General features: G+C 39.9%; 1 protein-coding gene across 1 annotated transcript in view; it reads left to right on the forward strand.

Annotated features, from left to right (window-relative positions):
* The window catches only part of vps8 (VPS8 subunit of CORVET complex), a 109160-nt gene extending 84375 nt beyond the window's left edge, over positions 1-24785 (forward strand). Inside the window, exons 44-45 of the mRNA XM_053476992.1 lie at positions 11550-11630; positions 22567-24785. Coding sequence (XP_053332967.1) covers positions 11550-11630; positions 22567-22710 — 225 coding nt within the window. The 3' untranslated portion in view covers positions 22711-24785. The remainder of the gene's footprint in view (positions 1-11549; positions 11631-22566) is intronic.
* Positions 24786-25258: the final 473 nt, after the last annotated feature.

Raw genomic sequence — 25258 nt, forward strand, 5'->3', positions numbered from 1 at the left:
AGATAATTTAAATAAATTCGACAGCCAATGTCCGGATGTTTTTTGACTCACCCTTATACAGATCCCTTATAATAACGTTTCAACGCACTTTAGATACAGTTTAATTCAATCTAAATCAGGTTGATCCAATATAATTCAGTTCAGTCCTGTTAGAGACTGTTAAATCAGTTTTCCATTTTTTTCTTTATCCACGTATATGTTATGTACTATATAACAAAGTGAGTATAGTAAATAGCTTTAATACAAAAATGAAACCGAACCTAATTTCATTACAGTTTATCCTCGATAAACATCACGTCTATAATGAAATACAGATTCGTCCCTGCAAATATGACAGAAATCCAAAACACAAGGCTAAATCATCTTCATGTCCTTGCTCACTAATGTATAGTAGCGTAATGTAGGTAATGTATTGATTACGGGACGCTAAGAATTTCACCCGAGGGCCTTTTTTTTTCACAAAAAAAAAAGAAAAAAGGACTTGCATCTGAGATTTGTCTGTAGCTCGTTATGTAGAATCGTGCCTGGAAACGGCTGCGAAATGTGTTCCGCATGAGGTGCAAATTGCATTTTAAAAACCGCTGTAAAATCAATCATGCAGCTGTCAAAACTCTCAGCACTGCAGAGAGACAAAGAGACAAACGTTTTAGTGATGTAGCCTCTCGTATCAGGGCTAGCGCGCTGTTTAGAGGGCATTAATGCAGCCTTTAAATCCTTATCAGGGTTTAACGCTAATGAAATGAAAATGCTGCCTGCCTAAAAAAATAAATAAATAACTAAAAGTGTGTAATTGTATGATTAATCTGGGTTGGCAGATTTTTTTTTTTTTTTGGTGGTGTACTTTAGCTCAAATATTCAATCTTTATACAATTCTAGGTGCGTAATATAATAAGGGGTTGCCAGATCTGTAAATTTAAATTTCCTCAGCAGACAATAAATGCACATAGTTTTGAAAAATTATCTTAAGCTTTTACTATGGCCATGTATTATGACATCATTTTTAAGTTCATTTGCATTAATGTTTAATGTGCTGCACTTTGGGAAATGGTTATTTCTCATAAATAAATTATATCCATTAGAACTGTTATAAAAATAACCCCATTCTGGGAGTCCAAAAGTGTCCCGAATCTGTAGGAAAATGGCGAGGCTGACAACACCGGCTACTCAACGCTGAGCCGAACTGACATTAAATATAAGATTACTAAGACTTTCATTAGCTCCACCCATTTTTCTGTAATTCTCCTTCAAATGTCTGTATTTATGCTTCCCGGGCAAACCAAAAAAAAAAAAAATCGCCATTTCAATGGGACATTTATTAATTTAAATCAATTGGGACTGGATTAAAAAACCTTCGAAACCTGGAAGGATAGTCCTGAACTTTCAACTATGACCAAAAAATGTGTTCAGAACAATATGATAAATGGAGATAACTTAAATGAAGTTGTGAGGGGAACTTGCAGGATTTGGACTAAACTACTACTAACATTAGAAAAAAAGGCTTAGATAAAAACTTTTGAGCATTGAAAAATTTCATGTGGTCTAATGATATGTGCGTGTCAGGGTAAGAAGGGAAGTGTAAAAAGCGATTTACCCATCATGCATAGTGGCCACTGTACAAGCCTCCGGAGGCAGTTTTATGATGTGGGGTTGCTTCAGTTGGTCTGGTCTAGACTTGGCAATAAAATGAAGTCAGTTGATGACCTGAATGTACTGAATCACCAGGTTATCTTCAACATCTATGGAGCTTTTCTTCAGTGATGGAACAGGAATATTCCAGGCCTTAAATTGTGAAAGTGTGAAAGCATGGGGAACCAGTTTCACACAGCATTGCAGGCCACCACATTGTGTGCTGTAATCAAAGCTAAAGGAAACTGAACGAGATCTTGGAGTGTGTGCCGTTTTTTGGCCAGGTGGTGTGTGTAAAATGCAAAGAATGTGAAAAATGATATGCAGACTTACTGTATGATGTGATATCTTTCTTTGTTATTAATGCCTCAACATACACAGATCGACTGCTTTGATTAAATATATAATGAAGAGGCGTTTACTCAGGCCTTAATTTACTAAAATTCCAGATAATTATTTTTTTTGTGTGATAAGGTAAATTGTATATACACGTAGTGGGCATGTTACAGGCATTAGCGTAGCATAGTACAACAATTTCGAAGTCAGTAAGAAGGACTCGCCAGAGAGAGTGGCAAAGAGTTTGAGCACATTGGCATAGAATCCCCACACGGTTTGGTGGTGTAATTGCAGAGCAACACAGAGCAAGCATGAATCAGACCTAAGACTTTGGTAGATTGCGTTCATTTCATGCAAAGTAAAGGTAGGAGGCAATATTTTGCATCCTTTAATTGTTTTTTCGACAGCTCTGATTGGGTCTTAGAGATACTTGCAGGAAAGGCAGAGAATGTAGAATATGGTGTGTGTTAAAAAATGAAGCAAACTTTTTCCATCTTTTTTCGAAAATGCTGTTGGTGTTAAAGGATAGAAATGAAAAACTTGTTTATTATCAAGTCCTGGTGTATAGTTTCATTTTGTCTTCAGCAGGTTTAAATGGGCTTCCACAGATTTACTTGGACAGACGCTGCTGTGTATTTTACACCTTTAGGTAAAACACTGTCAAATGCTAATTCTTTGAGACGGGATATCTTCCCTAAATGAAAGATTCCTGTATTCCTGTTCGGATCTTCTTTTTTTTGAGTTTATATTTAAACAAGACATTTTTTCAGCATGGTAGGGCATGCAAACTTTTACAACTTTTTTATGTTTAATTGTTTGATTATCTCCGCAGGTCTGGGAAGTTTTTTTTTTTTCTCCTTTAATTTTGAACTGCACTTTTAATTATGGACTGAATTCATTAGCTTGATGCATTAGTGCCATTTTTGCAATTAAGCTTTTGTCTCTAAAGTGCCACAGGCTTAAGACCTTCACTGAAGTGGTCGTCTTTCTGAAAGAGCACATTTTCATTTCAAAGCAGCCCTGATGGGGGTGGATTTATCTCCCTGATTATAATCAGTGACTCATCACAGCGACTTCCCATCAGGCTTTTTGCCGCCCTCAGTGGTTTCACGAGCATCACACTCTACAACCGCTTTACGGTGAAGGCCTTTGTTTCCTGAAGACTCTTCACTCACACACACACACAAACTTGGTTGGGGGTTTTATAGAGATGGCTCATCGCTGTGGTCGAGCTGTCCTTGAGCTTCCTCTTTAATTAATATTTAACCCTTGTGCTAAAGCTAATGAGGCTACATGTGGATAAACCGGAGCAGGCTTTTAAATGTCAGCACGAGAGTATTATATTTGTTTTAAAGTGACAGCATGTAAACCTTACTGACGGAAATGAAGACGCAACCACGACTACTGTACAAATTACTCCTTTTCAGGGTCGGCAGTCTGGAAAAAAAAAAAAAGATCCCTGATGGTCCATCAGACTCCAGGATCTTAAATCTCACCCTCTCATTGTACTCCTTTTACAAATAGGTTAGACGTCTTCAAAATGTGTATGTGAATGTTCCAGTTGAAATTCACCTCAGATCCTGCATTCTGGCGTGTTTGCTTCCTTTCCTTCAGTTTATATAGACATGCTGTTTTAGTGACTATGGCTTTAAATGAGCTGCTACTTAATGCCCCTTTGAGGAAGCGCATCTCAATCTGCGCAATCAGAACACACCGACCGGAAACATCCATGTTCAGGATCTTATCAAGCATGTTTTTTAGACTTTTCTCACAGAAAAGCATTTCTAACAAACAGAATGAGGGGAGCAATAGGTAGATCGCTGCCACCTGCTAGCCCAGCCTTTTACCATTTCCCGCGGCTTTGAAAAAATGGTGTCTAGAAAACAACAGAACTGGACAGAACCGGGTGCAGCTTTGCATTTAGTTTCAGAGGACCTCGTGTATCGTGTAACGAATCGTCCATGACAGACCCATCACTTACCTCGTGAAATATGATGTTGCAAATAGGGGGGAAATCTACAGTAGTGCGTGTTTTCACTGAGGTCCTGGAACCGTTTCCGAGCACACTTGGCCCCGGGACCAGTTGATTTTTGTCTGAGCATGCAATCGTTCCAAGCTCGGGAACGAATCCCTGGACCGATTGCAGAGTGGAGCTAGAAGGCGGGACATGCAGTAAGTATGCACTCGTGTTCAAAAGAGGAAGTGACGTAACACAAACAAACAGCATGTAAAACACAAACAAACATGGCTGCTAAAGAATATCTGTAAAGTAATGCCAAACTACAGTGTGAAAACACCCAAAGACAATCAGACACTACACATAAAACTCTGATATTTACCTTTAGATGCACGCAGCTCGAGCAGCATACAGCGTGTGGTCCAATACTGAAGTGAGGAAAAGATAAATGATAGGATAAAAACCATCCAGTGTGATCAAGTCGAATTGGAGTGATTGAGACATCTCAGAAAAAAAAACATTTAAATGGAACCATAAAGACTGAACTTGGGAGCAATGTTGAAAGGTCATGTGGTTCAGTGGTCATGGGCGCGTCATGCATAGTGCCACTGTCTTGTTTTGCCTTTGGAGACCGTGTTATGATCTGGAGTTGCTTCAGTTGCTCAGGTCTAGGCTCAACAACGTTATACGGCAACAAAATGTAGTCAGCTGATGACCTGAATGTGCTAAATGACTGTGCACCGGAATCAAAGCTAAAGTCGGTCAATGAAATCTTTGGAGTGCTCAATTTTTTTTTTGTCCGGTCAGCGTAGATCCCCTTGAAGGGAATACTTCATACTCTGATGCTAATATAACTAATATTAAATACAATCTAGACTGTGTATGTTAGCGTTACACACAAGATGTCCCTCTTGCTTTAATTTCATTGCTGACAGCTCAGTATTGATGTTTTCCTGTAAACAACAACAACAAAAAAAACAACCTGTGAGGTTAACACAGTGTTCAGCACCAAACATGTGGCTTCTGCTGGGCATGGCTGTGTTCTCACTCCATGCCAGAAGTTGGTGTAATTAAGGTCCAGCTGGGGTTGTACATTTTTTTCATGTGCTAAGCTGAACAGATGTTGACAGGAATGCAATGCCACAGAGCTTAGCGTGAACGCCGTCTGGACGCTGCTGTAAGCCCGCTACGTTCTACTTGTCTGTTTCGACCGAAACCCTGATATTTTTTTTTTAAATACTGCGACATATTTTTCTCAGTCGATAATTCAGCCTCGATGCCATGTTTTGTTTATTTTAAAAATATATATTTTTTATACCGTAGGCTGGCGAAAACAGCTGGCAGTCAGTCAAAAGTGCCATTGAGTAGGTTTAATAAGTAAGTCAGAGGAGGGGTAAATAACAGATTTAAGAAACTTGCTCTTCGGCAGGCCGCAGTCACGTTAAAAAAATAAATAAAAAATCAATGCCGAGCATCGGCCGCCGGCTCACGCCTCACCAGCATAGGCGACTAAAGCGTGACGGAGTTGATTTCTTTTTGCGCTCGAAGGAGACGGAAAAATAATTGCATTTATTTGCCTCCAAACTCTAGAGGCATTCAATCACACTTCTGCTCCTGAGTTCAGACAGGCACACACACACGCACACACACACACACACATACAAACACTTATGAAGCAACCAGTACCTGAAAACACACTTTTTTTTTTTTTTTTGGCTTTCAAGCACACTCAAGAGAAAATGGCTAACATTTCTCACTGTTGTGGGAGGTGCAAACCGCTTTTCAAGAAGATTTTTAAAATGAGGTCGGTACCTGTATTACTCGTACTATAATGTTAGCTCGCTGATTTACATGAATATCAGACCGTGCATGTTACAACTTCTGTGTCCCAAAGGGAATGATGTGGAACATGGTGTCTGAGACGTTTCTATACAAAGAAAAAATGAACATAATTAAGCAATTACTGTACATTACATGCAGATCACTAGACGTGTTAGCACAGGTTCGTTAAGAGTGTGAGAGACAGCGCTGTGTGTGTCCAAAGTAAAGAGATTTCCTGGACACCTCATATTATGTTTTCATTATTAACTACAGTGCATCATACTGTGTCTGAAACCACATCACTAAACCTCATCAATGGCTACGATCACATTACCAGCCTCAAATCAGATTTCTTTTTAACCCTAATATGACACAGATCTGATTTATTTATTTTATCATTTTTATTTATTTATTTATTTATTTTTTTACGGCTGCCTAAATGCACAAATCAGATTTTTTTTAGACCGGATATAAATCATTTTTATATGTGGTCCTAGATCTAATATATATCCAATATATATAATAGTCATGTGACTTGAATGAGAACATGCAGATCGGGATTCATGTGACTTTTGGCCTCTGCACAAATGCGTAGGACGGTCGCTAACGTCATCAGTCAGCATGGAGAGCGCAGGGACCTCGTAGCAGTGCTAGTAACAGCTGTTAAAACAGCTAAAGCAGGCGTCTGACCATCTCTGCAGCAATCCACCAATCAGGCCTATATGGTAGAGCGGCCAGACGGAAGCCACTCCTTAGTAAAAGGCACATGGCAGCCTGTCTGGAGTGGCACCTGAAGGACTCTTAGACCATGAGAAACAAAATTCTCAGGTCTGATGAGTCTCTCTGGCTACTCTACCATATTCAGTAGGCCTGATTGGTGGATTGCTGCAGAGATGGTTGTCCTTCTGGAAGGTTCTCCTCTCTCCACAGAGGACTTCTGGAGCTCTGACAGAGTGACCATCGGGTTCTTGGTCACCTCCTTGACTACGGCCCTTCTCCCCCGATCTCTCAGTTTAGATGGCCAGCCAGCTCTAAAAAGAGTCCTGGTGGTTTTGAACTTCTTCTATTTACAGATGATGTAGGCCACTGTGCTTATTGGGACCTTCAAAGCAGCAGACATTTTTCTGTAAGCTTCCCCAGATTTGTGCCTCGAGACAATCCTGTCTCGAAGGTCTACAGACAATTCCTTTGACTTCATGCTTGTTTTGTGCTCCGACATAAACTGTCAACTGTGGGACCTTTTATAGACAGGTGTGTCCCTTTTTAAATCATGTCCAATCAACTGAATTCACCACAAGTGGACTCCAATTAAGCTGCAGAAACATCTTAAGGATGATCAGGGGAAACAGGATGCGCCTGAGCTCAATTTTGCAAAGGCCGTGAGTACTTTTGTACATGTGCTTTCTCAATTTTATTTATTTTTAATAAATTAGCAAAAATCTCAAGTAAACTTTTTTCATGTTGTCATTATGGGGTGTTGTGTGTAGAATTCTGAGGAATAAAAAGAATTTAATCCATTTTAGAATAAGGCTGTGACATAACAGAATGTGGAAAAAGTGATGCGCTATGAATACTTTTGGATGCACTGAAGTTAATATAATGGAAATGAAATCAAATATTTATTTTTTATTCTTTCTGTGCGGCCTGGTGGTTGCTCTAGAGTACAACCTCAAGCATATTTTTTGCTAAAATTTGCGTTGTTTTAAATGAATGAGCAATCGACGTTTTTACCTCAGACAATACGAGGCATTTCAGAAAAACAGACACGTCCACATTAGAGTCAGATAATAAACCACTTGTCATTATGAATGTGAACGGTCATAACATTCCAAACCGATCTGATCAAAAAATAAAACCTTTGAATTGAACAACGTGGCTTGCAATGTGAACATAGTCGATATGTCTGGGAGACTGTAGTGTGCATATTTACAGAAATGACTGTGAGTGAGGAAGGAATCAGTATGGAATGAATCCAGTAGACCGGGAAATAAAGCAAGGCAGCCATTCACAACCACACAATAGCTTATAACCTGGTCCAAGGACCAAGAAGTCTGAATGTACAGTAATATGTTCCGATATGCTGTGGTGCATGGAGAAAGTGGAAGCGGATAAAAATAGCTATGGGGAGCCATTAAGGGTAAAGTGCACTTGCATGGTCATATACTGGAATATTGAGGCTATTTTACAGTGCAGTGTATACACTGTGTTCATTTGTGAGCTTAACGAATTCAAGTGCAACATGGCCAACAGGACAGAATCAGAAAATAACTTTGGCAAACGTACACAGGAAATTACCTCAACAACATGCAACTCATGCACACATCCGTCTTATCTTATGCAAATTTAACAGTGCACGTAAATACTTTTTTTTTATACAGTACATTTTAAGTTTGCTTTGGTTTAGCTTGTTTGGCTGATCTGAGTAAAATGAATGTTTGCTTCATTAACTGTCCAATTTCACACTGTGCAATTTCAAGCAGATGAGATGAGTGTGTGGAAACGCCAAATACACCAAACCCTTTTTTTTCAAACAAATTTTTGAGAACGATGAATATCACATGCATCAGCTAGACCTTATCCACAATAACAATTCATTTTAAAAGGGGAAGGGGGGTTTTAAACACCATTTGGTGTTTAACAGTATTGATATGATTATTATTATAATTTTTTTTTTTTTTAACAGATGTTCAGAATACATTGTGTTGTGCGTCCAGAGTCCAGTACGGGTATAGAGTGGTACAAGCATGGTGTTTTGGGTCTAGGGTCCGTATGAGGTGGTACCAAAAAGTTTTGAGATAAGCTTTAGTTTAAAAGGAAGTACGAAAGTTTTTTCGATGATCATCATGTACAAGTCACTGAATGGTTTTGACATTTTCCGGGGTTGAGCTTGTTAAAGGTCTTCCTCATCTCACGCCGTCTTCCAATGGAGGTTCTTCCGCTCTTAAAGCATGCGGGCACAAACCACCTAGAACGACTCATTGCAGCATTGCTGTAAACTTGACTAATCATGTCAAACATCTCTGTGGCAGATTTGTCCAGTTCCATGCAGAATTTCACGTTGGCTGTCTTTGTCCATGATAAAATTGCAGACTTGTTGACGCATTTGGTCAGAATAGCACCAGTTGCATGGTTTTAGTTCATCCCTCTTTGGGATAAACTGGAATGGAGATTGTGAGCCAGGCCTTCTCATCCAACATCACTGCCTGGCTTCATAAATGCTCTACAGAATGAATGGGCACGAATTCCCACAGGAACACTCCAAAATCTTGTGGACAGTCTTCCAAGAAGAGTGGAAGCTGTTATACAGTAGCTGCAAACGGAGGACGACTCCATAGTGAAGTATATTTATTTGGATACAATTTCATTGTAGGTTTGGCCAAATACTTTTGTCCGTATAGTGTATGAAGGAACTTTGAGAGGAATCAAACTCAACAGCGAACCCATCCTCATCTTATCTGCAGTATAACAGTAGAGGTGTTTTAGCCAATATAGAGTACAATTTTGTTGTTGAAGGCTCAGGTACAAAACTGTTTTTACAGACAGAGAACAGCTGTTTGCATCGGCCGAGCCCTAGAACATCTTTATGGTAAAGTGGGACGGTCCCTGGTCACTACACACATCCCAATCAGGCCGCACAGGGCATCCATGACGAGTCAGGCAGGTCCAGAGGGCACAGGGGGTCTGGATCACTGGCACCTCAGGATTGCCATGCGTTGCTTGATGGAGAGAGAAAACAGTTAGGTATGGTCATATGTCTTGATAGTCACATACTGTATAAGGTGAATGTATATTTTGTCCAGTGTGCAAGCAGGCACTTCGACAAGACAAACTAAAAGTAAGAGCCACAAGGTAACACAGACGTGAGGATTACTTAGGAAGTAAAGCAAGCTGTCACAATTATTTAGCTCAAACAATCCTGTTTGTATTATTGGGCAAATCTACGAGAACCTCCCTGTATCTTGTCCTCTTATTGGCCAAACCTTGCACTGTGCTTCGGCTTGCCTTGCCATTCTCCAGTCTTCTGTTGTACTCGCTGCTAAGCTTAGCTTGGCAAAAAGTCACATCGGCGCTGACATCCTCCTGAAGATAATGAGCTTGAAGTGGGAAATTTTCACAAACAAGACGAAACTAGCTTTATACTCGAGAGCAATTTAGTGGCTGAAAGATCTTATGCACTAGTGGGGTTTTTCAGGGGTTTGTCTCTGTCAACCGTGTCAGTACCTTATGTGCGATTACCTCCGACATGAATTTCAGAATAATGGGAAAACAGAAACGCGGTTCACTCGCAGTTCAATTGCAAGTTCACTTGAAAATCCGAGGCCAGTTCTCATCCGAAGGAAAATAAATGGTATACGTTTACAGTATATCAGCTCTTTCTCGTGGGAAGCAACCATACTTTACACATACAGATGTGGTTGATAGTGGTCGATGTGGGGGGTCGTTCTGATAGGGCAGTATCACTTCCCTGAGGGGAACACATTCTATTCTGACATGTTGGATTACATGGTGATCTGTTAAACTCTTCACAGGGGTCCTAATTGAGAGCCGCTAGAGTAACACCGCATTTTCTTTAAAAAACAGTAACGCCGTACCACGATGAACAGCGGCCCTGTTGTGACTCCTGGACTGTTTGATTTGTACGTCTAGCGTTAAGAGCTTTGTGAGATGGAGTGTACCGAATCAAAACAAACCCTAACGTTTTCGTCCTCCTCTTTTCAGCATTGTTTAAATGCCAGGGCTGTCAATTGGAAATCACTCGTTTGTTTCTCTGACATGTTATCAAGCTGGAAAATGTCACTTATAACATCCAATTAACTCCACCATTCTGACTTTTTAAGGAATCTCTTGCAGCTCATTGTTTTTTGTGTAAAATCCTAGTGGTACATTTTTGGAAGAATCCTGGGATTTGTTAGTGGTTGGCACTGTGGCCTCCTAATTCCAGGGTCTCGGGTCCGTTCCCCAAACTCGATGGGTTTCCTCCGGGAACTCTGATTCCCTCCTATAGTCCAAAGACATGCAGGTTGCACTAATTCCCAAATTCCCAGTATTGTGAGTGTGTGTGTCCTTGTGCCCTTTGACGGTTTAGCACCCTGTCCAGGGTGTACCTCGCCTCATGCCTCGAGTCACCTGGAATAAACTGTATAGAGAATGAGCGAGTGAAAGTGTGTTTGTATAAAGGTTGCTCTAAAAGTTTGAATCCATGGGCATTTTTCCTTTTATGAAATCCAATATATTTCCTTTTTTTTTTTTTATCTCAGACCCAAGTTGGCTTGAAAACTAACAACACCAAATCGAAGAGGGCTAGACCTACAGTAACACCATGTTTTGTTTTTTTTTTACCTTTAGTCAGTATTCTATCAGAATCTAACCTGAACGTTGCTCTAGTAAAGGAAATCATCTCTATGTTTAACATCAGATCTGATATGTTAAAGGAATAAAAGAAAGTCTTGTATTTAGCAAGTTATACGCAAGTCATTTAAGCATTACATCTTGCTGCACTTTTAAACACATTTGTGTGTACAGATCCAGATTTTCGTGCCACCCTGTATACAGTCAAGTTGGGCGTGCTGTCAAAACACACTGTGCTACTGATTAAAAAGTTTACTTATTATTCTGAAAGCCTCTTTATTCACTACGCATGCCTACATTACTGGGTATAATTAATGAGCTCAATAGAGCACCATATGAGAGATCGAGGAACTGCCTGATGAAAATCGTTAACTACTTAAGTGTAATATCTCTTTCGGAATATTAAATCGATGTGAGCCGAAGGGAATTGCTAATCGTTCGCGTCTCGGTCCTGCTGCAGGAGCTGTCTGAAGTGACGCTGGACGCCCAGCAGACGCAGGCGTGGGACCAGCTGCGCTGCATGTACAGAGGACCCTCTAGAGTAAGCCTCATCACACCAACACATGTTCCTACTCCCACTCCTCCCCTCCTCCTTCACTAGATATAATCCCTTCTTCTCTCCATGTTTTGTTTCTCTATACCATGTGTGTTGTCTGTATGGGTTTGATGTGATGATGCCTCTCTTCTATTGTCTCTTCTTATCAATCTCAATGCTCAAAATAAGGACACAAGCCTCTACCTTGTTCCCTCTCGCTCTCCTTCTGTCTCTCTGTCCTAAGAGTGTGTTGCATAACACATTAAATAGACTGCATCACTCCATCAAAGCAGTGATAGATCACACACACAAACAAACACACACACACACACACACACACACCTACACACACACATAGATATACAAGGTTTCCTGTCTGTTCTCCTTCTTTGTTCGTCCTTCACTGCTCTCCTTTTGTTTCAAGCCATGCTTTCATATACTAGTGTGTCTGACCTGATTTGATTAGATTAAATTTACTGGTCAATATTGTCCAAAAGGACGATTTTGTCATGTTGAGGTCTGAATTTGTGCTTTTGCCTTAGTTGTAGAATTTAGCGTTAGTCCTTATGGTTATTAGTGTGATGGGTCTAGTGTTATGAGTTTAATTAAAGACCCTTTATTAGCATGTGCTGTGGTGGAGGACTATTGTTGGACCAACACCATCTAGTGTTTGTCATTAATGTAATTAAAAGAGACTTTACAGTGATATACTGTATACTGTCTCACCAAAAAAAAGACCCCTTTCAGAAGGGTCAAATTATTGGGCTGCATCAAGCAAAGAAAAAAACTAAGGAGATCTGAAATGATTAAAAGACCCCTTAACCTGAAAGACGAAATGAAAAAAGGTCATGTGGTCTGAAGAGGCCAGATAGACCCTATTCCAGAGTAATCAGGGTAAGAAGGAAAAGTGCATGAAGCGACGTACGTACCATCATGCATAGTGGCTCCTGTACAAGACTCTGGAGGCAGTGTTCTGATCTGGGGTTGCTTCATTTGGTTTAGTCTAAACTAAAGCAAGGGTAAGAGGCAATAAAACTAATTCAGCTGACGACCTGCACGTACTGAATGACCAGATCATCACATCAATGGAGCTTTTTTACGCTAATGGCATAGACATATTCCAGGACTCAAATTATGAAAGTGGTTCTAGGAGCATGATGAATCATTTTCATACATGAACTCTAAGCCCCACATTGTGTGCTATAATCAAAGCTAGAGGTGATTGGATGAACTGCTTTTTCTGGCCAGGCAGTGTACTGTATGTATGTACGTAACTACCTATGACTCAGCCGCAAACTCATGCCGAACCATCACAGACTGTCTATAAACTTAAACTATTTTTTTTATGATGAACTTACTACACCTCATGATTTGCTACTTACTGTCAAGACCAAAACAAAGAACTGGTATGATGTATCTGTTTACATCGACTTTAATGCTGTCTTTTAGATAACTGTGACTACAGAAGATATAAAACCGCTGTGCACTTCTGTACTAAACATCACAGTATAGTAGCTCTTAGAGCATAATGTCTAATAAATTATTTCACAGGGTTGGATTTGGCCGTTTTAGAAGATTTGCTACAACCCCTGTAGTATATTGTTAGGACATTGCTGTTATGATTTTAGTGCTAAGTTATAAAGGCAGGTTCAGTTAGTGTTCTTTCTTTTTATTTTTTAGTTTGTTTTTTAAGTGAGAATGTAAGAGAGGAAGAGAGGGTAAAGTGCAGAGGAGTTTTCAGAGGCGTCAAAATGCTTTTGGAGCAGGTAAGTCAGCTGTTGAGGTAGTTGCATATGGTTGGGTGCTGGTGCTGAGTTGTTGTCATTAGCATCTGGAACAAAGAGTAAAACAACACCAGTTTTGACATTATTAGCGATGTAGCTACTCACCTTGCTGCTGTTGTGGAGTGGCTTTATTTTCTTTTCCTTTCTTTGCGAGAGTAAAGAGCAACAGAGACAATTTATGGTGCATTTTTCCAGCCTGCCCACTATGTTTGCATAAAACACCAAAACCACTAGTGGTGCTGAACCGGTACTGTCCCTTCAGCGCCAGTGCTGAACCTGTCCTGTCCCTTCAGAGATCTGCATAATCAGTTTTTTAGAGTTAAAAGGTTTGTGTTATAAATTTAGTGTTATAACACTGCACCAATAATGCTTCAGTAAGATTAGTGTTACGCTTTAATGTTATGCCTGTAGTAGTACTAGTCTAGTGTGTAGTATTACAGGTCTAGAGCTGTTTGTTTAGAGTTACAGGTATTATGGGTATAACATCATAAGAGATGATTCTACTGTTATTAGTCCAGTGGCATGATTCTGGTGATATGGATCTAGCATCACAAGTCTAGCATGGCCAAGCACTATGGGTTGAAGGGGTCTAACGTCATTAGTGTAGTGTGCGGGTCTAATGTCATTAGTGTAGTGTTGGGGTCAAACGTTGTTAGTGTAGTGTTGGGGTCTAACATCATTAATGTAGTGTTCAGGTCCAACGTCATTAGTGTAGTGTTGGGGTCTAATGTTGTTAGTGTAGTGTTGGGGTCTAAGTACTGTCAGGGTCTAACGTCATTAGTGTAGTGTTGGGGTCTAACGTCATTAGTGTAGTGTTGGGATCTAACGTCATTAGTGTAGTGTTGAGGTCTAACATCATTAGTGTTGGGGTCTAATGTCATTAATTTAGTGTTGTGGTCTAACGCCATTAGTGTAGTGTCGGGGACTAAGTACTGTCAGGGTCTAACAACATTAGTTTGGTGTCGATGTCTAAGAAGCGCCAGGGTCTAACGTTATTAATGTAGTGTAAAGTCTAACGTCGTTAGTGTGTGGGTGTAGTATGGTAAGTCTGGTATTTTAACTTTAATGTTTCAGTTATTATTCCACCTTTAATCAAATCTACAAAACATCTGGATTTAGCAGGACTAATAAAAAAATTATTTTAAATTATATTAAATCAAAATGAAAATAAAGTTCCAAGCCTTCTAGAGTACATCAGTGTGTATTTTTCTTCTTTTTTAAGTCCACTAATTATACAATTTCAGTGTGTTTACACTACTCCATACACACACAGTCTAATACAATCTGTTTTGTTTTTTTTAAGAACATGCACCCTGAATCACATTAAGATATCACATGCCTGTTTCCATGGTGACAGCCTTGGGGGTCTTTTAACTCTCCCCTGTATAGATCTTAGAAAAGTGTCAATCTCTACTCATGCTGCTTTTCAGATTGTGTCGAGTCTTGGCTCTCATCGACACACACACACACACACACACACACACACACACACACACACACACATTGTGAAAATTTTAAGGTTTACCTTGGTGTATTTTTTGTTTGTTTTGTTTTACTACCTTAATTTTCACTGTGTATGTGTGTGTGTGTGTGTGTATGCGTGTGTATGTGTGTGTGTGTCGTAATCCTGTGGAAAACATGCTACGAGGCACATTCAAGTCAAAACGGGACTCTAATACAATCCCCTGCTACTCTAATGCACTTATCCAAGTGTTTCACTAGTGCTTGGATACCATCAAGGTTCTCAGTACGCCAGAGCCATGATTAGACTCCCTGCTTCATCTCATGTCCCAAATATGTGGAAATGTCTTGGAGTCAAGTCGGAGCCATCTCATCCGGGATTATCATGCGCAGACATACAGTACGACCTGCTTTAAAATGTTTGCACCCTTCAGATGTTTTACTGCAGCTAAAAGTCTTCTGTAAATCTCAAACGTTTTTTTACGCCTTCATTCATGAGAAATTTTATCACAAATCCTGATTTGACTTGAACGCCCCTCGTATAAAAGAACTGGTTGCTATTAGCCGTTTAACAGTTTATAGAACAACATCAAGTTGGAAATCAGATCTGAGTTGCCAAGACATTACGAAGATGTCCATGTTTGAGAAGACAGATTTCTGAGTGAGACAGAGTCCTGATGGATTTCAGCGCAGTGATTCAGCTTCAGTGTATTTATCACACGAGACAGAGGGCAACTTGAAAGCTATGAAAATTAATTGCTTTCCTGAGCTAACAAAATTGTGAAGAATGTTTCCTCATTCCAGCTCTCACTCTCCTTCTTTAGCATATTTGTCCTTCTGTCTCGGTCTCTTTCTTGCCGTCTCTGCGTGTGAAACTGGTCTGGAAATGTGCTGAATTCCCTCATGCAGATGCTCCGTGTTTGGCTGCAGTCATTGTGATTGACAGGACTCCCGGCTTTCTCAGTGTCTTGTTTATAAACACAGGAGAACCCGGCGCACGTGTGAAGTGGTATGTGAACACTGGCTTGTGTAGTCAGTGCCTCACGTGGTGGGAAATTCAGAACAACTTCATGACTAGTGACTCCGCTTAATGTGGCACCCCAGGATTTCCAAATTTCACCAAAATATTGTTTTCTTTTGCGTTGGTGCCACTGAATAAAACATTTGAGTTTTTTTTCTTTTTTTTAAACCCCAAATAAGTTGCAGAGTAATTAATATCATTATAATTAATGTCATCTTTAATTGTTTTTTTTTCAGTGAAAGTCTTATTCATGATTTTTTTTTTGTTGCTGCTGTTCTTTAATTACCCATAATGCCGACTACTTGCTAAAAAGTGCTGTCAGTGCATTTTACTGTAGCTCTTGCTTCTCTTCACCTAAACAGTGATGCAGCAGAGCTTTAATACTAAAGTCTGTGTACAGTATGTCACACTCAAACAAACGAGCTTCCAAAGCTACATCTGTTTATGTGCTAATTGTGCCTAAATCGCTAAACACGTCATAAACATTTCAACATAAAACATCTTTACTGTCGGCTAAAACACAGTATTAGTGCTGATTACATTTTTTTATGTTATACATATAATACAGAAAATGTGTGCCAAATAAATGACTTCTGCAGTTTATGCAACATGGACATGACCAATCTCGTCTTCCTAAAAAATCCAAGTTGCTAACTTGAGCAGTTTTGGAGAGATGCCACAAAAATGCCCATTTTCATCGTTATACTGTCTCGCCTCAAACAATAATCATTTAAAGTGCATATTATTTATATTTAATGAGCATTTATTTATTTATTTATTTTTTTTTTAGTAGCCAATTCCTCCCCGTCACTAGGGGGCTCCCACATTAAGGCTACTACTACCACTCATTAATGTAATTAATGAAATCGGGAGGGCGAAGACTATCTTGTGTTTCCTCCGAACCGCTTGACGTCAGCCGACCGCATCTTTTCGAATTGCTTGCTCACGTACCATTAGGGGCGGAAGAACACACTCGGAGGAAAGCGCTAGCCAGCGTCCTTCCCCGTGTGTGCGAGCTCACAGACGCCCCTGATTGGCTGTAGAGCCGTGATCAATGTGGGAGCGCAGGTACCTCTCATCCCTCCCTCCTTAGAGAGCTCGGCCAATCAGCTCTCTCTGTGCCTCAGGCTGTGAGAGGAAAACAGGGGTTCGAACCAGCGATCTCCGAATGATAGAGCGAGCACTTTACCACTGCGCCACTCGGAGCTTAATGAGCATTTATACTAAAATCGGTGTAAACTTCTAGAAGCATAAAAATGATTGCTTAAATTAAAACATTTCATGGAAAATTAAGGATTTTTTTTTCTCAAAATTACTAACAGGGGTTTTGATTAAATGCTACAAGTTATACACACACCTTATGTTACAGTATGTGGCCATAAAACATACTCTAAAACTGTGGTTTTGCACTTAAAATTGCTTTTTGTAATCTGCCCAATAACTTAACACATTGTTAACACATCCGTGTCAAATTTATCTTGTAATATCTTATCAAATTATCATCTTCGAATAATACACTTTTTCAGGTTTGTGTTTTCATGTTAAATCTGAATTGGCCAAGTTTCATTTGAACGACAGTTAAGTTCGTTTGAAGATTTAAATTCAAAAAAGTTCCGGAAACTACAGGCATAAAAAGCCATAAAATGATATTTAACAAATGTGTTTCTTTTTATCTGATAAGAATATAAATGTGCATGCGTATTTACATAAAACAAAGCATAGATCAGGAAGCATTAAGTATTACGGAAAAATAGCGTTGAAATATGAACCTATCGGGAACTTTCCCAGTTTTTCCACCTACGGAGGTGAGACACTGGTGTATCACATGTGTATGCCTTCCAGAAAGCCTTTCAGTGCTGTTTAGATTGTCTAAGACTAATTAATATAACTTGATAACAGCATGTTGTGTATAAACCGCCAGGTGAAAAAGTACAAACTCACTATGACGCAGGGACAACGCTCACCTTTTTATGAGGACAGAGAAGTTCAGTATCTGCTCGAGTTGCTTTTCGACATGCTGATGGATTTCATTGCAATGCTTCTGCTTCTGCGTATTCATCACACCAGACTGAGGGCAACTGTAAGCAATGAAAATTAATTTTATTTAATGACAGCATGGGAGCTGGTAGCTTAGTAGTTAAGCCCTTTTTGCTAGTGACCAGGGGGTTGTGTGATCAAATCCCAGGCCTGTCTTTCTCTTTAATTAACACACCAGGCACCACTAATCGGCCTAGTTTTCAGGTCTTTAATTAAACCTTAAATGGGTTCAAGTGATGAGTAAATAAGGAAAAAAGGTCAGAATGATGTGCGTGTGTCTTTTAGAGAGAGAGTCATTGGCCTGTGTCCTGTATCTCCCTATGGAGGACAATTGCAGCTATTGTGTGTGAGAGAGTGTGTGGGTGTGTGCGCACACTAGAGAGTGTGTGTGTGTGTGTGTGTGTGTGTGTGTGTGAGTGGTATTGTGTGAGGGTGTTAGAGTACTTGGATTACTTTTTTGATGTAACGAGTAATCTAACGCGTTAGATCCGCCATTTAAGTACAGTGAAACCTCGGATTGCGAGTAACGCAGTTTGCGAGTGTTCCACAAGTCGAGCGAAGATTTATATTAAATTTTGACTTGGAAAACAAACAAGTCTTGGTTTACGAGTACCAAATATCATGTATCACGCATGCGCTTCTTATTTTGACGTGATCACAACTAAGCCAATCTTAGATCAGAACTAACACAATCTTTTCACAATCAATCAATCAATCAATCTTTATACATCCATGGACACTATGGACAATTCCACGCACATCACATCTACACTACATGTTTACGTTTACATTCTGGACCATTGCACAAAGTCACTTTTTCTATGCATATTTGCACACCATTATATTTCTATTTGTACAGTATATTTCTATTTTTAGTTCTATTTTTCCTAGTTAGATTTTATTTTTTTATTTTTTTTATTTAAATGTTCTATCGTATTTCTTTTATTCATATTTATTACTTAAGCTTTAACTCTCTTTTTAAGGTCACTGGCGGTCGTGTAAGCATTTTACTACATTTCGTACTGTGACTGTGTATGTGACGAATAAAATTTAAATTTGAATTTGAATTTGAAGCCAGCGTTTTTTTTCTCTTGTGCTGACGAATTATGCTCGTGATCTAAGGTTCAACTGTACCCAGTTATTTAGTTACTTTTTCAAAAATGTAATCCGGTACTCAGATAATTTATGTAATTTGTGAGCCAGACTGCCGTCATTCCCAATCCGTTATTGTGTGTCTGTGAAAATCGTCCTACAAACCCCGCCCCCAATAACTCACCCCCTCTGTTATTCTTGCTGTTATACCCCTATCTTACCTATGCGGTTTGACTATGCGAGGACCGACGCGCGGAAAGATGGAAACCTAATCACATCGCCAAAACTCGCAGTGAATCATGATGAACCGTACTTACAGTAGTGCCACTGTGCAAAACCGTGTAGGTGAGATAGGGGTATTAGTAGTTAACAGATTATGGGCCAAACTGAGTGTGCGAGTGTGTGAGTGACTGACTGTGTGAGTGACTGACTGTGTGAGTGACTGACTGTGTGAGTGACTGACTGTGTGAGTGACTGACTGTGTGAGTGACTGACTGTGTGATTGTATAGTTCAGGAAGCACATCTAAACCCCAGTACTCCTAATTTGAGAAGGCGTGGCATTCTCTACTGGAACATGGAGGCGTGGCCAAACTGAGAATTTGGTATGCTCTACTATACTGTACTGTACCCAGTGAAAGAGGCATCCCTCTATCTCAGAAAGGGAATTTCAACAGGATATACACAGGTCGTGTGTGTGTGTGTGCGCGCGAACTGGAGAAATGCCTCTTGTGGATCATAATAAGGGCAGCTCTCTCCCCAGCGCGTAACCGCTTCTGAGAGAGAGATAACGAGCAGAGAGGAACGAAGACGTATGGAGCCAGAATGAGAGAGAAGTGATGAGAGGGAAGAGAGTGAGAGCGAAGGAATAAAGAAGACACATAGAGAGAGAGAGAATGTAGTGGAGACAGAAAAAAATGAGAAGATAAGAGAGAGAGAGTGTCTACTAATGGAGAGAAGGAATGGATTCTCAGACAGTCTGTCCTTCCTCATATTGAGCTGCTCAGTGAGCTGTCAGCTCAGTGTCCAGAGACAGAGACAGGCGAGGGGGGAGGGGGATTAATCTGTGGACAGACGGACGGACAGGCAAGCATGCACACACATACACACATGAGTACATATAATATTATTCCTATATTAGATGTACTGTAGTTTCTATCATAGATTATACTGACCTTCTCAGACACATGACAACAGCGGATGGCAGAAGTACCATTAACCGACATTAACCTGCTATGTTTCACCGTTAATAATCACCTTCGAGGTGTATTTCAGAGCCAAAAAAAATATTCCTGCAATATTACCTGGTGACTACCTGATTACCTCTCGGATTACCTAATGCTGTTTCACACAGGTTAAGAGTAACCTAGCAACTGATAGCTTCTGTTCTGCTGTTTATTTTGATATGCAGTATGTGGTGGTGGACTTTCTAACGTCTTCTTAAGAGAAACAGTTGTGTGGAAGTGGATGAAGAAGGTAATAAGGATATTCGTTTTGAAACGTTTGGTTTGTTATTATAAGCCTCAGAAGGCCGACAAATGTGTTATTCCTAACGGATTTGGTGGCGTCCGCTAGCGTTAGTGTTGTACGATGATGTGAAATATGGCGTGTTGTACGCTTTATAAAGTGATGTGCAGGTAACGTTATCTTATATTGACATTTCAAGCTTTCTAATCAACAGCTAACTGCTCTGGGGTTGAATCCCAAATAGCGTAAAATGGAAAGCTGAAGTTTCATACGATTCCTTGTTCCACACACCAAGCAGTGCCAGGCACATGGAAATATAAAAAAAGTAGACATGCATTGTTTTACATCGATTGCATCAGAGAGAGAGTCAAGAAAACAATGACTGTGCACAGACATGAAAAAAAGGCTTTGGTGAGACATGAAGGTTATAAACAGAGGAGGAGAAAAATGGCAAAGAAGAAAAAAAAATAACCTTAAAGAGAATAGGGCCATTGAAGTGGAAAGATAGAACGAGGAGAAAATGAAAAAGTGCTGTGTGTTCAAGGTGCAGTGTGTACGTGTTTGTGTGTGTCACATACTGTAAGACATTGTCACACATTGTGTGGACATCAACAGCCACAACTAAAAGAATTAAAAATGCGATGAACATATCACCACAAATACACTGCCTGGCCAAAAAAAAAAATGTAACCATTAGGATTTAACAGAGCTAATAGTTAAGATCCCTTCATTAAATAATCACTTATTAGTGTAGCTAATTGTGTAAAAAAAAAAAAAGGCTTCAGTTTCCTATAGGCTAAAGTAGTACAAGTCTCTGGAGGCGGTGTCATTATTGTTTTCGTTGGCCAGGTCGAGACTCGGCAAACTTATGTGCCCAAAAATGAGGTCAGCTGACGACCTTAATGACCAGGTTTGTCCATCAGTGTTGTTTTTTTTCTCTCATGGTATGGACATATTCCAAGGTGACAATGCCAGGATTGATCGGGCGCAAATTGTGAGTAGTTCAGGGAGAACGAGTCCAGACCTCAACTTTATTTAGAATCTTTGGGATGTGCTAAAGAAAGCCTTACGCAGCGCTCCGACTCCCCCATCAATACAAGATCTTGGAGAGAAATTATTGCGACTCTGAAGGGAAATAAATAACATTGTAACATGGCATTAGCTTAGCAAACCAATGCCAAAGCCGTAATCAAAGCAAAAGGCGGCCCAACTTTTTTTTTATTGTGTGTGGCTGGGTGTTCAAGGGATTCTCTTTCGGAAAAGGTTTTTAAACCCTCGAGTGCCGAAGTGGTTAAGTGCTCGTCCTATCATCCGGAGCTGTAGCCTCTGGCAGCCAGGGGCCTAGAGAGAGCTAATTGGCTGAGCTCTCTCAGCGGGGTGGGATGGGAGTGCTCTCACATTAATTACAGCTCTACAGCCAATCAGGGGCGTCTCTGTGCTCACGCAAGTGGATAAAGCAGATAGCGCAGTCCTCCAGCCATGTTACGCTGCCCCCAAGGAAAAGATGCGGTTGGTGGAGTCGTGTGGTTCGGAGGAAACGCGTAATAGTCTTCAGGCCACCCAAATGAATGGTCGTAGTAGCCTTACAGTGCGAGCCCCCTAGTGATGGGGAGGAATCGGATACGAATAAATTAGGGAGAAAATCTGAGAAATAAGGTTTTCAAGTCAAACCTGTTTAAAAAGCTCTGCATTTATGAACTATCCAGAGCAGCCTTTGGGAATCTTATGGAGTAATGAGTATGAGTGTACCAGTTCTTTGTCTTTGTTAGCTTCCGGCTTAATTAGCACAGTTATGAATCAATGAAGGCGACAGAACACACATTTTAAACAATACAACATCCGATCTTCCCGAGAGACCCAGCTAATTAGCTTGTTTAATGGAAAGTAGATTGAAATACACACACACACACACACACACACACTCATACAGTACGTGTGAAAGAAATAAGCAGAACTGACTTCATAGCAAGGAGGAAATGCTTTCATGCTTAGAGTTGTTTTATTAAAATGAAGGCAGTTTATAAGGTGTGTGTATGTGTATAATTTATCTTTATATATAATTCTATGTTTTTTGTCTTCCAGTTGGCCATCCTTACAGAACTCACCCACTCCCACAGCAGCGAGAAAAGCGGCCTGCTGAACCCCGCCCACCCAGGACCGGGAAGCATCTACCACAGCGACAACCTCAGCCTCAAGCTTTCTCCACCGCCAATGGTGGAGGAGTAAGCGCAGACTCCGCCCACTGTTACAGCCTCGAATAAACGCATTATACTCTCTCTATCCCTACACTGACGTCTTCGTTCTTTCACTGGCCTTCAGGTCTAGAACAATGAAAGTAAGAAAGGGAAAACACTTAAAGGTATGCTGTTACTAGGTTACCATTCTCAAGTGGATTAATCATCCTTCAGATAAACAGATGTGAACAGTGTGTTCCAAAGTTAATCATTTTAATTGATTAATAAAGTGCGTGATGCTTTTTAACCACGTACCAGTAGAGTTCATTTTAATATTGTGGAAAGTCAACAAGACAAGTTAGTTTCTGGTCAGTAGGGAGCGACTGTTCATAGCTGCAATAATGTTTAAGATGTAATAAGAGTTCCTTACTTGTTTCGCAGCGGTTCCACAATATTAATAATATGGATAAAAATCCTTGAATTCTTAAAAGATATTTCACAAGATATTTTAGAAGAATAAAATAGTTCAGCTCTTGCTGTTCCGCCTTAATGTAGGAATAGCGTCACATCACCTTATGCTTGATTATTTTCCTGTTACAGCGTGCTATAGTGCTGATCAGGCTCTCTCTTTCTCCCCGCTTCTTGTTCTTTACAGTAATGGATAAGGAATTTGCTTATCCATAGAATAAAGATTTCCAGATGAAAGTAAAAGTATTGCCACCCCATGTTTTCACACATTTAATACTCATTATAGGGAGAAAAAATATATGACTTTGGTGACTCCTTCCACACAAACCTTTAGTAACAGCAGGGATATTCCTGAGAGTTAATCTGCATAGGGAAGTCTTTAAGAGCTGATAACTGGGATGAGCCGCGATGGCTTTAGACTGATCGAGCTGTTCTGCTAATGACGCTGTCAGGGACGGCTGACTTCACGTGCCTGGGATGCACATATTAAGCTTTTAGCATAATCAGGAGTGGGTGTGTGAGAGAATAGTGTACGTTCAGGACGGAAACAGCAGGCGCATTGTGTCTGTGAGTGTGTGAAAGGAAACTCTGTGCTTCTGTCATCCCCCAGGCTTTAGAAAAGGGATTGTTCATGTTTTTCCATGAACAAAGAGCCTTCAGCTCTGCTCGTACAGATGTGCGTGTGCGCATGCCGTATCTGACGCTTTTGTCCTACCAAACACTCGACACCGATCATGTCCGCATTAATAAGCACTGATGGAAACGTTGGCGAGCCAGTCCGGGTTGGATCATGGTTAAGATTGGTGTTGTTGGGTAAAACGGCACGGTTCCTAACAGAGTAGTCCATGAACTGGCTCAATTAACCTTAAATTCATGAGGACATTGTGTTTTATTATTCAGCTCAGTCCCTGAGAACTGAAGAATTAACATTTTATCTGCTCCAGCTTTTACTCTCTTATATACAGTACCTGGCATAAAACCCCACTTGTTTCTGTTGCAGAGGACAAGAAACACTAAAAATGGAAAAAGAAAAAAGTAATAATAACATTTCAGTGCCCGACTTTAAATCCCCTGGATTATAAAGAGACGCTTGTCATGGCTGCAGCAGCTAACAAACAGCTTAACACCCGCTTCAGTGTCCATAGATTCTCCAAATAGACTTTCTCTCTCTCTTTCATAATTTTTTTTTGTCTTTTATTATTTTCTTCTACATTATCTACTGTGATGTTTCAGAAAAGTCTTAAGGTGAAACTATCCGAAATAATCTTTGTGGAATAATATACTGTTTAAAGTTTTTCATGCATAAGAGCCTGATGGGAAAAGGCTTGAAAAATCCTACGCTGTTAAACTGTCTGAAAGGAAGTTCTGGAAACACATCAGGATGTGCTGTTATAGAAAAATAATCACAACACTCGGTGATGCCATGTGATATTGAGTCAATGTGAACACAATGGATTATTTTCCAATAATAAAAAAAAGTCCAGAAGTGTTGTTTCTCTTCAACTACAGCAATTTATTAACGCTGAGAATTTTTATTGTAATAGTTAATGAAATGTCATGATTTTTTTTTCTTTTGAACCAATTTAATGTAATGTAATGGAATGTCAATGAAAAAAAAGTTCCTGTAATGATATAAATTATAACAGCTATAAACTCTTATCGTTTTCAAGCAGCCTCTCTTCCTTGTCATTACTCAACTTAATAATACAACAAAGAAAAAAAACATCGTCATAGAATCTCGATCTTGAAATTTTTCCCACGTTGCACAACACGGACACTAGAGACTCCTTTTGTAATCATCTGATTAGCATCGGATTTGTGTATTATTGGCAGTGTATTCTGTGGAGTGCCATAAAAGTCTCTGTGAATGAGCTGTTACATTAATATAAAGCTGTGTTGTGATTTACAGCTGGTACTACTGTCCCTGCGGCTGCTATAGGAAATTAACACCTTCCGAGCGAGCAGACTTGGGGATTCACTAGTCCTCATTTCTTCATATTAAATTAAATAAAATGATGTAAATTCAATTAAACAAATGCGAACAAATGTTTTGCCCTGTCGGGCTGCAAAGTGCCTGAAGATACAATTTAAAAAATTGGTTTATGTTGCAACCTCAGCAGCAACCTCATTTC

The sequence above is a fragment of the Clarias gariepinus genome, chromosome 18 (assembly GCF_024256425.1).
Source record: "Clarias gariepinus isolate MV-2021 ecotype Netherlands chromosome 18, CGAR_prim_01v2, whole genome shotgun sequence".
Classification (NCBI taxonomy): domain Eukaryota; kingdom Metazoa; phylum Chordata; class Actinopteri; order Siluriformes; family Clariidae; genus Clarias; species Clarias gariepinus.